The 13686-nt window shown below is 39.2% G+C and overlaps 1 protein-coding gene across 5 annotated transcripts in view; it reads left to right on the forward strand.

The window, feature by feature from the left end:
• cep170b (centrosomal protein 170B) overlaps positions 1 to 13686 on the forward strand; it is a 58875-nt gene that overhangs the window by 9676 nt on the left and 35513 nt on the right. For 3 of the 5 annotated variants that reach the window (XM_031890593.1, XM_031890592.1, XM_031890594.1), the window contains exons 2-6: positions 1095 to 1235; positions 6034 to 6123; positions 10705 to 10783; positions 11907 to 11965; positions 13338 to 13391. In XM_031890593.1, the coding sequence (XP_031746453.1) occupies positions 1131 to 1235; positions 6034 to 6123; positions 10705 to 10783; positions 11907 to 11965; positions 13338 to 13391 (387 nt within the window). In that variant the 5' untranslated portion in view covers positions 1095 to 1130. The remainder of the gene's footprint in view (positions 1 to 1094; positions 1236 to 6033; positions 6124 to 10704; positions 10784 to 11906; positions 11966 to 13337; positions 13392 to 13686) is intronic. The other 2 variants (XM_031890595.1, NM_001079255.1) reach the window with 1 other exon arrangement.

The raw sequence follows: 13686 nt of genomic DNA on the forward strand, positions 1-13686 counted from the left end.
CCAGCTTCTAACTAACCTCATCATAAAAAGCAATTCAATTTGTCTGACCTTCATAATGCCATGCTGATTACTGCTTATAATGCCATTTTCCAGAACATAATTTTGTATGTGATCCCTTAACAAGCCTTCATGGGTGTCAAACTTCCTGGCCCGATCACATTCGCTTTTCTCCAATCCATACCGTACCATACCAGATGAAAGCGAGTCTGAGGGTGTATTCCATCTGGTACATGGTTATTTCAAGAGTCCAACCTTCTCTTAATGGGGCCCTTGATTGGCAAATCTGAACATTTACTGTCCATTTGGAGTTTACTTGGAAATGAATATTCTAACACTTCATCATGTACCTATAGCTTCCATTTTGGGGGGCCTTGGGCCTTACCACGTCTAAAAACATCCCTAGGGGGCAACACCCATAACAGTTTTCTCTAGGTCAGTGTTGTCCAACTCTTTACATTTAGTGGACCAGTTATGTTGCATATAGCATGCTGGAGGGCCAAATGAAATTAAAATGATGTCATATAGCAAAGCCTATAAGCTTCTTGCCAGAATGGGGTCCATAAAAATCCTTTGGAGGGCCACATTCAGCCGGTGGGGCCCCAGTTGGACAGCCCTACTCTTGTTAAAGCCATGGGCTGTGGGCCAGGGAGTTTGGAGCACACAGATATTCATTGCCAGTCTAAACTCTTCTCAACAAACCTGTTGAATAAAATATAACTTAATTTTGTTATTTCCTCTGCTTCAAGTTAGAAATGCATATTATTGTCGGTGAGGTAGGATTCAGTTATTCTCTATAGGTTAGGGTTTATGGTACCAGGGCATTTTTTAGCCAGCATATTTCAACCAGACAGGGGTATTTCTTCCATGATGCAAGGTGAAAACCTTGCCTCAAGTGGTAGTGGGTGGCCACTTACCAGGGGCAACAAAAAGCTACCTCTGGTAACTTTAATAGCAGAATTTCCACTTTTTTAAACAAAGATTCGGCTCTGCCAGTGTAGAGAGCACAAAAGCACTTTTTGTAAAGTTTTCTGTGGAATGTATGTAATTTCTTTAGCAACAAAAGTGTTCAATGTATCTTTTTCTTTCTTCTATAGGATGTTTTATCAGTAGTTACTGTGCCAACGAACAAGATGAGTGTCACATCATGGTTCCTTGTCAGCAGCTCTGGCACGCGCCATCGGCTGCCACGGGAAATGATCTTTGTTGGTCGGGAGGATTGTGAGCTTATGCTTCAGGTAAATCCCTGCTTAATTCTGCAGATTATCCAATGTCAAGGTTATTCTTCTTTTCTTGTCACATGTGGCCTGCAATTCTCTCTTGGAACTGATAAAAGGGAAGTAAATATGCCCCAAGGAGTTTGGGTCGCTTGAAAATAGTTTGCAACCGTTCAGCTGAACTTACTGTAGAGTGGCTTGTCATTAACTTGATAGGGTTATTTTAGTGTTACATTGCTAGGATTTGTACAATGACTTTTAAATTGGTCATATTTCCCCATACCCCAGCCTGGTGTTTAAAGGCTACACACTGGGCGAATACACTGGATAATATACTGTGTTTTGAGGTAATAGAAGTTCAGGCAAACTATTTTGCTACATTCTATTCTGTTAGGGGAATAATTTTAGAAACACTAGGACTATATCTATTAACAAATATGGATGTTGAGATCTGCAGTTTTGAATGGAGTTGAAAATAAGAAATCTTTGTAGAGATTTGAGTGGTGGTATTTGGTGATCAGGAGTTTTGTAGTGCACTAAAGGACAGTCTAATGAGTTATCCTCTGTATGAGTGCCAAGTGGGCCAAGAGTAGAGCTTCAAGAATATGATACATCATTCCAAAAATCATAGGTGAGTCTCTAAAAGGGATATTATTATTAATATTGTTGTTATTATGCCCAGTTTTATATAATATTATATAATAAATGATATTTTACCAAGACTTCAGAATCTTGTAAAATAACTCCTGAGTGCAAGCCTGCCTGGTTGCCGTGGTTGAGGACCCCCTCCAGTAATTTTCAGGCATCACATTAAATCCACCTAATCTATAGCACTGCCAGAATGTTCTTTCAGTAGCCCTTATATGATTAGCCATGCCTTTTGATGAAGTAGGCAAGTTGGTTCCCACCTTCATGGCATGTGTGAATAAACAGGTGACTGAGAGATGCAATGCTGGAGGAACCACTACTTTATGTGCTGCCTTAGTCTGTTAATCTGGTAACCCATGTTATAGGTAAATATTCAGACCAAATAAATATTTATGTCCAGATCTAGATTCTTCCAGCTTAGCCCTCGAAAATATCAAATGGTGGATTCCTAAGGTATTTAAAACTGCAATTGTTACTGTAGTTAAAACAGTCATGTGACAATATGTAAGTATATGTAGCACTTGGCAAATATTTGAAATAGCAGCTCCGCTTCCTTTTTTTCCCCCTTATTCTGTATAGCAGCCAGCTCATCAAGTGTGTAGGAAAATTTACTGCATGGAAACTTTTTCATAGGTTTGTGAAGTTTACAAAAAGCTCTTGTGATCCTGTTTAATTTCTAGTATCTTTCTATTATTCATATTCTGCAGGTACACTCTTTTCCCTTAGTTAGCTGTATTTCTGCCCTGTATATCTGCCACAGATGCTCTTTACTTTATGTACTAACTCTTATGATAGGTAACTCTAAGAAAGCAACAATGTCACACAGGCAAACTGAGAGAATTCTAATTTTGTAGAGTTTGTTAATGTAACAAGGTGTGCTCAGGTATGCAGCACGTACAAATGGTTTAGGGCGTGTAAAGGAGGTGCTTTGTATAGTGCAGCATAAAGAAAGCCTGTACAGGGCATGAAATGTATTGACTGATGGAACCTTGTCAGACAGACAAAGATCAAGCATGATGTGTCTGCAGCTGACGCAGGTACCAGTATTCATACTATCACAATGTTATGTGTAAGACTGGCAATTCCTGCACTTTCAGTTTATGTTTAATTTTTAATAGCTCAGGAGAGTACAAATTGACTACCTATAACTGCCCTTTTTGTAGGTAAGTTTACATTCCTCAAGGATTTGTAGTCTACTAGGATCATGCACATGTGTATTTGTGGACACCATAGTCCCCGTAGAAGAACCACAGCTATAAAAACACCCATACCTGCAGATAGCTACTTCCGTCTTACTGGGATAGAAAATGCACTATGGTATATGCTTTTGGTGGTAGGTAACACTGACCAATGCATTCTATAGGAATACCTGCGTACTGCCAACACCATCTAGATCAGTGCTGTCCAAGTGGCGGCCCGCGACCCCCCTCCTGTGGCACCCCACCTGTCTGGCTGCTTTGATAACTTACCTTTGTGTAAGCTTTAAATGGTATCAGTACTGGCCCCCTGCAGATTCAGGCTGTAAACCCCCTGTATTGTTTAAAAATGTAATCCCCTGTGTTGTTCACACCTTTTGATCCCTACATTGTTTGCCCCCTGCATTGTTCACACCTCAGGCTCAGACTGTAATCACCCGCATTGTTCACCTGTTCACACCTCAGACAGACTGTAGGAGCAGTAGAAACCCAAAAATAATCCCTGCACACTATAGAAAGAACATATACTGAGGTACTGCAATAAAAAAGTTTTTTAATATATAGTTATTGTGCAGACTGTAGGAGCAGTGGCAGCATTGTGTCACTGTAGGCTGCCTGTGTGTGTCATACTCTGCCTGCCCTATGCTGCCTGTGTGTGCCATACACACAGGCAGGGTAGGGAAGGCAGAGTATGGCACACACAGGCAGGGTGGGGCAGGCAGAGTGTGGCGCACACATGCAGGGTAGGGAAGGCAGAGTATGGCACACACAGGCAGGGTAGGGAAGGCAGAATATGGCAGATTTTTGCTGTACTACCACCATTAATATGGCTATGGTCATGCAATAACATGGGTGTGGTTTCAAGTAGGTGTGGTTTTAAAAAGGGGAGTGGTCAAAACTAGCTTCCATTATCAGCCCTCCACCACGTAGGCCGGAAAAATTCCGGCTCTCGGTGCCACAGAAGTTGGACAGCACTGATCTAGATGATAGAGATCATAGGGCTCACATACTAATGCTTGATGGAGCCCTATGAGAATAAAAAATAAAAGGCACATAATTGTGCACTATAAAACACTGTACATAAAGCACTTGTGTCTTCTTTCAATTTATTATACTAGCACTGTGTACCATTTTGACTGTTGTGCTTACCTTGGTGCTACAGCACAAGGGAACTCGGTATCTAACAACTGCCTTGACCAAGCAGTAAGGACAAGGGACCCTTTTGCAAGTTACACCTATCGGTGCTTGATGTTGTGCCAGTTGAAATAATTACAATTGAGGGGTGTGTAAGGGCATGCACATGTATTATTCACATACTAATCCTTCCCTAACAGGCACAAGTTGTGCCAATTTCAATGCAGTTAAAAATCTCAACACCTTCAGCCTCTGGGACAGAATTTTGCAGCTGGCTGAGGCTGGCACATTTGAACTGTAATTCTAGAAAAAAATATTGAGCCTGAGCTTTGGTGAAAGCATGCTGAGAATGATTAAATCACGCAAGGGTCCATCGGGTGGGGACCACACCACGGCCTGATGCCATTCTTGCTTGACAGGATTTTCCATCCGGTCTATGCTGATGTCGGTAAAGGAGGGTGTCATTTGGATAATAAGGTGTCGACTTGGTTAAGACTGGCTGAGTGACATTACTTTCAATTTTAGCTTCTGGATATTTAACCTGTAGCCTTCCAGATGCTGGTGACCTACAACTCCTAATGGGAGATGAAGATGCTGATTTTGTGGTTTAGTAGAATCTAGTAGCTGTAGCTTGCCCATGATCTAAAATACACTTTTATCAGGTGATCTGCTAAACACTCCAAAGCCTCCTGTTTGTATTATATGAATGGAAGGCTCACATTAAAACATGCATTAAAACAGATATCTTTTTGTTCTTTATTGTTTAGGTATCGTTTAGGGTGGAGATAGCATTAATTAAAATAGGACCAGCCTCATGTAATGATGTTAGAAGGTGTGCCAATAATATGATTAAAAAAAGCAAAAATCCTGGCACGAATGGTCTTATTCTGTACATGGGGACAGGATCATTTCTCCCACTCACAGAATTACATTTTACCTACATTATAATGGAAAAAAAATTAGAAGGACCCAGCTACAGACTTGATACTACTTTAAGGTGCAAGTTAAAGGGATTATGTCATGATTTTTATGGTGTACCTTTTATTTCTAAATTACACTGTTTACATAGCAAATAATTCACTCTACCATTTAAATTGTATTCTTGAACCAATAAATGTATATTTTTTAGTTGTAATATTGGTGAGTAGGCAGCCATCTCAGTGCATTGTGCCTGAGTCTGAGCTTTCAGAAGGAGCCAGCGCTACACATTAGAACTGCTTTCAGGCAACCTATTATTTCTCCTACTCCATGTAATTAGCAATACAGTTGTCAGGTAGCTGCTATCTTGCTCCCTTCCCATTGTTCTGCTGATTGGCTACTGGGAGGGTGGGTGATAGCACTGCAACTTGCAGCTCAGCAGTAAAGTGTGACAGAAGTTTATTAGAGCACAAGTCACATAGCTGTGGCACCCTGGGAAATGAGAAACATGGCTAGCCCCATGTAAAATTACAAAATTATATATAAAAAAATGTTTGCGCTTTTAAATGGATTTCAGTGCAGGATTCTGCTTGAAAAAGAATGCATATTGAAAACAACATGTTTTCCATGACAGTATCCCTTTAAGTTGAAAGAGGATTTTCCCCTTGAACTAGTATTCTGCATGTCGAAGTATTTAAACCAACTTTCAAGTTGGTATTTACTTGAATTTATGATTTAAATTATGCATATTTGTAAATTGAACTTCCTCTTTAAGGTTTTAATTTCCCGCATGAAACAATAAAGGAAGTAAATTCACAATGAAATCCTGCTTGGTATAAATATTGGGCAGATTAAACAGATGAGTCTCCTTTGTGTGCCAAGGCATTATAATGAATGAATTATAGATCTGTGTGTTCTTTTAGTCCCGCAGTGTGGATAAGCAGCATGCAGTAATCAACTATGACAGTGACAAAGATGAACATCGCGTCAAGGACCTTGGGAGCTTAAATGGGGTAAGAACCTAACATATAAATTAAACTACTAAACTACTGACAACCCAAAATGCTATTTTCATATAAAGGAACTTAAATAATGTAAATCACGGTAACTAGCTGCTGTTGTAAACATAAAACTATTTTGCTAATGTTCATTCATTTTCAACAATTGCTGAAGCAATTAGAGTGAACCATCGAAATCTATAGACTTTTCCCCTTTGTGATGTGAGATTTCGGAGTCTGTATTAAACATATACTTTTGTATTACTCATAACATAACCCTTTCCAATCGATTGCTAACAGCAACACAATAGGCGTTTTGGTGATGCATAGGAAAATCGATTGTGATTGAAGAAGTGAAAAAAAGTAACATTTTGTATTGGTTGCAGCTTCCCAAGTGTGTTATTACCACAGTTAAGTCTTTTTTACAGTATTACTACCAAAGAAGTTTGCATTTTCAGGTGTTTCCCCCAGTATTGCTTTATTTTGATGTCAATAGAAAAAAAGCCACATTAATGTAGGCACCCTGGGTAAGGTCCAGAAATGAGAGAGAACTTAAAGTACAGATTGAGCAGGGGCAAGGCCAGTGTGAGTATTGGGCAAGGAGATACAGTAGGCGCTATAATGGAGCTCCGTGCAAACAGTAGGAATGTGTGAAGGGGGAGCTGAAGAAATACCTAAATCACCCTGAATGTAAGAGAGATAATGGAACGTGTATTATTGTCTTATTCTGCCAGCACCCAGAGATCTAGATACAAGGTAGGGCAAATTTAAAAGCAAGAGAGAGTGGGAGCAGGGAAGAGATGCTGAGGGTGGGCAGAATACAAGTGTATGCAGGGGAGGGTGAAAAGGACTGTTAATAAAAAGGACACTTCTAAGAGGACTAAGCTGCAAGGGATTTTAGTATCAGCCCTGCAAAAGTGCCTTTTAGTTCCTGTATGTATATTGCATTCCTGTTTGTGTCAAGATTTGTTTGCAACTCTGTACAATTAAAAGGCAACAATAATGATACAAGTTAAGCAGACTGGAACGAACGGTCAGGGGGCCCTCCTCAGGAAAGCATGCTGTCTTAGGGAAGGGATTAGCACAACAGGAGAGTTTTTCCAACATTCCCAGGGTAAGATTATCCAAAGTTGATTTTTAGGGTAGTGCTGCATGACAGAAATTCTTGCCACTAAGGCACAGGAGCAGAGTTCGTCTTGGCTGCTTGTCTACATTAGTGCCATGTATCTCCAAACATAGTTACAAGAAACCAAACTGCAGGACCAGCCTTAAAGAGGGTGGGCATAGAACCAACCTGCAGCTAGCCAGAGCATTAGTGAGATCTCAAGGCTTGAGACCAATCGGAGATAGAATGGAGATAGAATGTTTAACTATTCACAGAGCCACCTGCCCTTTATATTAGGAGCAGCAGAGAAATAATGTGAAACCCACCTGTATATGTTTATTAAACTGTGATATGAGGCCAAGTCTACCTTTAAGTTAGCAATTACAGGGTTTTTTTCTAGATGCCAATATGCAACTTTAATAATTCATGTTATATATTTTAATGGTTAATATTTGTTTTATTTATTTTTATTCTACACTCCAGTCTAAAATCTAAAATGTAACCCGGTTGCCAGGGCCAGTGACCTGGCAACTAGAGAGCAGATTGCAAGTTGCTTTTTTTTTTTTTTCAATGCACTTGCACAAAGGTAATTTCTGGTGTTTGCCAGTTCTTTAGGTACTAGTTTACTGTGTCAGCTGGCTGCTGTTGGAACAATAGAGCAACCTCAACCTTAAAGGGGACAATAGTGCCAGAATTCCCCTGCATCAATAGGCACGATTGGAAGGAAGGGGTGTTACTGACCCAGTGGTGCAGAGTTTAACTATGTGGAAGTGCAAGAAATAGCTTTAGGTCCAAGTGTCTTTAAAGAATAAAGTCAATTTCCACAATGATTGTGGCTTTGTGCAACCACAACTGCATATCATAAATGAGCCCTAAAGTCTCACTTTAGCATCTGTGTGTATAAAATGCATGTTTATTGCTTCGTGATGCCTCCTTGAGATGTATTTTACACTCTGGATTGGCTTCTTACTCAAGTCTTGCATAAGTGCTTAGAGGTACTGGTAGAGTGATTCCACTCCAGATCACCCTTCAATGGTTCAGAATGCAAATTCCTGCAGTCACTTATAGGCTAAGGCTCATGGCACAAAAGGCATTTAAATGCCTGAACCAAGCCTTGCAACCTAGTCTTGCCTATAATCTAAATATGGCGTATGCCATACTCTTGGTGTGACAAAAGCCTTATGGGAGAGGACCTAAAAAGTAATATAAAGTAACAATAACAATAAAACTGTAGCCTCACAGAGCAATTGTTGTTTGGCTGCCGGGGTCAGTGACCCCCATTTGAAAGTATATGACATACTAAAAGTTTACTGAAATTTGAACTACCCCTTTAAGCACAAGCCTGGAATGGGATTCAGAATAGGCTCTGGCATTTTAAATACCGAGAGGTCCCCACACTAGCCCACTAAATAGTGACTGTCTATGGCATCTTCCAGAAGTCCCTCTGGCATTTGCTAGAATCTGCAGATTGCCAGAAACGGCACATATGACCTCCTGAAGTCTTTGTAAGAGCTTGCAATAAAATCCTAATACTGCAGTTAATTAGATTTCTTTGCAAGTGTCCACGTGCAGAACTAGAATCTGTTGTACTAAAGTCTTTGTGACCCATGCACTTCAGAGGCTTTACAGGAATTGAATTACTACAATGCAGGTTGTTGTATTAGAAAGCAGTGTGTAGAATCTCTCTCACTCATGTAGTGTTCATGGGGACAGGAGTGAGAGATACTCTACACACAGCTTCCTCATACAACAACCTGCATTATAGCAGCACAGTTCCTGTAAGCCTCTGAACTTCAAATACATGTGATTAAAACAAATTTCTTTGTATTTCACATTACCTATTTGTCAGTAGAGGAGAGACCCAACTTTCTGTCCCGAAAGCCAGGACTTTAGCTTTTTGTAATTTTTGCATCATTATTTTTAAAAAATGGAGAAAATGTAAGAATTGTTTTCTTTCAAATGGAAAGAACATGATGGTGTACATGATGTACATGATGGTGGCCATACATGTTAAGGTGGCCATACACGTTAAGGTGGCCATCACATTGCAAATTAAAAATGGCAGGCATTAGCACCGTAGGACCGTGGACCACGTTAACGAACCCATGCGGTCCCCGATCCAACAAAAAAATCAAACCTGCCTAGTCAAGATCTGGCCAATTTTAGGCCTGTTGGGGGTGCCAATTCATGGGCAGATTAGCTGGCAAATCGATCTAAATGACCTGAATTGGAAGCTGAAATTTGCCCATGTATGGCCACCTTTAGCTGGGTGCAAAGTCTTAGCTCTGCCACATGTATTTTTAGCTTATTGCAAATCTTGTTAATGTTATACTAAATGGGTTATATAGGATTAGGTTGAGAGATGTCTCTAGGCACAGTCATTTCGCCTTCGTTTAGATTTTTTGCTGACATCTGCATTACATGGAGCATCACTAATAACTCTTCCTTTTAAGGCAAAGTGCATGAACTTGTTGCTATTCCTTTATCACTGTTACTGAATATACCATCAATGCAAGTGTTAATAGGTAACATGTAGCAAGAACAAAGGGTTACAAGTGTTAAGAGGCAGTGGCAGTTCTAGAAGATTATATCGAATCTGAATACTAATGCCCTCCAGTCCCAGTTATAAAAAGCTTTGTATGTAGGTACTAAGTCTTCATGAACTCATCCGTGGGCAGCTGTAAAGAACAAGCAATTATATGTGCCTCCAAGGTTTTGGCATATAGTGAAAAGCATTCTAATAGCAACTACTTATTTCTTAGGAGAATAATAAAAGAAAGAACATTGTTTTTTTAACTGTTAACAGTTAAAGGAAATGTTTATATAGCTATGTATACTAAATTGCTAAAGATTTACTTAGGGCTCTTACACACCGGTGTTTTGAGCCACTTCCACTCTCCTGTGTCTCAAATGCCCATGCGTTAGGGAACTTGTAAAGCTATTCTCGTTTGTCCATGAACACAACTTTATTTAGCAGACCCAAAAAATGTATTTATCCATAAAGACACTTGTTAGACCATCTTTGAATATAATGTTAAAATAAGCAGGTTCAGTATAGACTAGAGCTTATTTACTACTAGTGGCAAAATTGAATTAAACCATAACAACCAATCAGGTGTTTGTTTTTCTAATTCTTCCTGTAGATAAATTCCAGGCAAAGTTAATCACTGATTGGTTGCCAATGGTTAACAGACACAGATTTGCTCACTGTTATAACAAAAAAAAAAACAGTAGCCAGGTTATTTAATAATAAGGGCAAGATTCCCCTTTTTCTTTATTAGTGATTGTGGTTATGTTGGTTGCATTTTAGAAAATGAGTACAGCTAACTCTATTCATAATGATACACATTATTTTTGTCAAAGTATGTTGAATGCAAAGCTGTGTGTCCTCTCTGTGATAAACTGTATTGGCAAACTCAACTGCTGTGCTGCCAGGAGAGAGTACTGACCTTTGAACAAATGATCTCACTTCTGCTTCTCTTTCCCTACAGACCTTTGTAAATGATGTAAGGATTCCTGACCAGAAGTACATTACTCTGAAGCTGAGTGACAACATACGTTTTGGCTACGATATCCTTTTTTTATGGGGGGGAGCTATCTATTTTGGGTGTTGTCTCTTCTTGCATATCCTGTTCTAGTGGTACCTGTAGGGAATTCAGTCTGGTGCAATTTATGCTTCAGGTGTAATAAACTGCTTTACTACATGCAGACAAGCACAATAACTTCTGGTTCATTCATTTATAACATGGTAGATAGAACTAGCCTGCTCCTTGTTTGCTTTTAGCAATGTAGTTATAGGAAATAGAGAGCAGGTACATAAAAAATGAATACAAAAGACAGAGGGAACTAAAATGTCCCCACAAGCAGAGGTTAAAGGAGACCTATTGTTTGAAAAACAAAAATGTGCCAGTGCATTATACTCTTTTAAGTATAGTAGGAATTTGCTTAAATAAATAGAGTTTCAGGTTGATTTATTGACAATTTGCTGCTATATACCATACTAGCCCGGCCCATATGTTCCTCTTCCTCCTTCTCAGGCTGTGCAGGGGTGCTGTAAGCACACTGCACTGTAGGATAGGAACCAATCAGCAGCTAGGCTGACCTGATAGGGAACTAAAGCCTGTCTTTTGCTTGTGTGACCCCCCTCTTAATGTACGTGTGGCAGGGACTGTTTGAACACATCCACCTCTCATTTGAAACATGGACAGGGACTAAAATGGATCTATGGGGAGCTCCAATAAAGGTGTTATTTTTAAATTTCCTTTTTTTAGCCCAAAGTGAAACTAAAACCATATATCATTCATTTCTAGGCTTTTTTTGTTTATCTTATATGTCTTTTTTAGGGTTACTACAGCAGGTAGGGGAACACCACCAGCCTGTACGGACACCATTTTTTATATTTACTAGTGCTGCACAGGTTTAGCATGGACCACAGTACATTTTCTGAGCAATGCCTGCTTGTTCCTATAGCTTTGTGTGTTATGATTTCTGCTGCAAAAGGAGACAAGTGGTGCAACCAGCACCTGTCCCCATCTCATGCAGTAGGTATCCAAATCTTCCTACATAGCATACTGAACATGTAAAATTACGTATTGTAGCTTAGGAGTTTATTTGATTGCAATGTAAACTAAACCTATTAAAGCATTTTAGTGATACTCAGCTTCACATTATTCCTCCTTAACCATGTGTTTACATATTAATACGTATGTACTGGAGCAGATCCAGCACCAGGTACCAGAAGAGGCACTGAAGGTTAGTGAGAAGTCCAACAATTTCATGTATAAAAGTGCCACAGAGCTACATTTTAACCTTTTTTTTTTCCTTCGGTATGGGTTCATCAGAAAATCCCATATTTATATGTAACACTTCATTCAATATGTCTATTCATGTTGCACATCTGCTAATGAAATGACATTCACATGGATGCTACTTGTGGGGACCATTGCTTATTATCTGATGTAATAGAAAGCCCCTGCATCCCCCTACAGGGCTTCACCAACTCTGTATATACCATAAAGTGCAAACTATATATGGACTGATATTCATGCTATCTGATCAATCAGCTCTTAGCCAAATGAATTGATCTGTTAGATGTTTACATTAATCTACATGTTGAAACTGCCTCTGTGGCAGCTCCGTATCTGCAGTGATTGGTGGGCAGTAAGGCTAAAATACATTAAACATCCCAAACATATATTCTTAACCTATAGTACTGCAACTCCACCAGAGGGAAAACCCCATCTTTATACATAATTTCCATAATATTCTATGTACACATTGGATATGTATCTTCAGAGGTGCAACAAAGCACTAACTAAAACAAGTAAAAGGTTGATTTAGTTTTTTTTTTTTTTTTTTTTTAAATAAATTGTACACAGCATTAGTTACTTGAAATGAAGCATAAACAAAGTTGTATTAAAAAAAAAAGAAACTGCAATGCTTTATGCTGTTGATGAGAAATATTTGCTATGCGAAAATATACTTCTCTGTGCAAATTTAATATAGCTTTTGCGAACCTGGAAACTGTGCAATTGTGAGTTTTAAAATTTTCACCAGTGAGCGGTCTATGTGATAAACATTCTTACTGAAAAAGCGCCTATTTTTGTGGCAAAAGAGTACATCGCCTTTGAGCTTGCCTTAAAGTGATACTGACACCAAAAAACAACTTTTTAAATTATGAATGTATGTCAAGAATTACCTACAGGACATGCTGATCATTTTTTCGCTGATAGCACTGCTTTTGTGAGAAATTGTTACTTGAAGTAACTAAACCTGACTGTTTTACCAACCTGCCAGTTATAACTTTTAATGCTAATAGACTACTGCTGCACAGATATGGAATCATTGGGCAAATGCTTTTATGGCAAAATTATAAAGAGCATGTAGATACAGTGTTATTACAGTTGGAAAAAAGGGTTCCATTTCTATTTGTCTCCCTAAAAGTGCGCTATTTGCAATTAAAATTTGTAGCGCAGTAACACAGAATATTATATTACAAAATGCAAACTTTTATTCTTGTTTTTGCTGATTTTTTTTCCATTTCTAACTTTTATTACATTTACCCATTGGTTGCTTTTTAAGCTTTGCACAAAATAATGCCCTTTTGTTATGTTACATCCATCAGTACTGTGGCCTTCCAGTTACTGCTTTTGAACAATTTCCTTCATCTTCTGGCAAAGTTGGTACAGAAATAGGTTTTTTAGTAGTAGTATTTGTGCCTCATTGCTACACACCAGCTTATTTATATACTACTAATTAACTATATAAGGGTTTCTGAAGCAAACATCAGTTTTACAAGTGCAGAGCAACATTGCATTATATTTTAATTACTTTAAGGGCTCTGGTACACGGGGAGATTAGTCGCCCGCGGCAAAACTCCCTGCTCGCGGGCGACTAATCTCCCCGAGTTGCCTTCCCTCTGCCATCCCACCGGCGAACATGTAAGTCGCCGGCGGGATGGCAGACGCGGCGGG

This window comes from Xenopus tropicalis, chromosome 8, assembly GCF_000004195.4.
Source record: "Xenopus tropicalis strain Nigerian chromosome 8, UCB_Xtro_10.0, whole genome shotgun sequence".
NCBI classification, from domain to species: Eukaryota; Metazoa; Chordata; class Amphibia; order Anura; family Pipidae; genus Xenopus; species Xenopus tropicalis.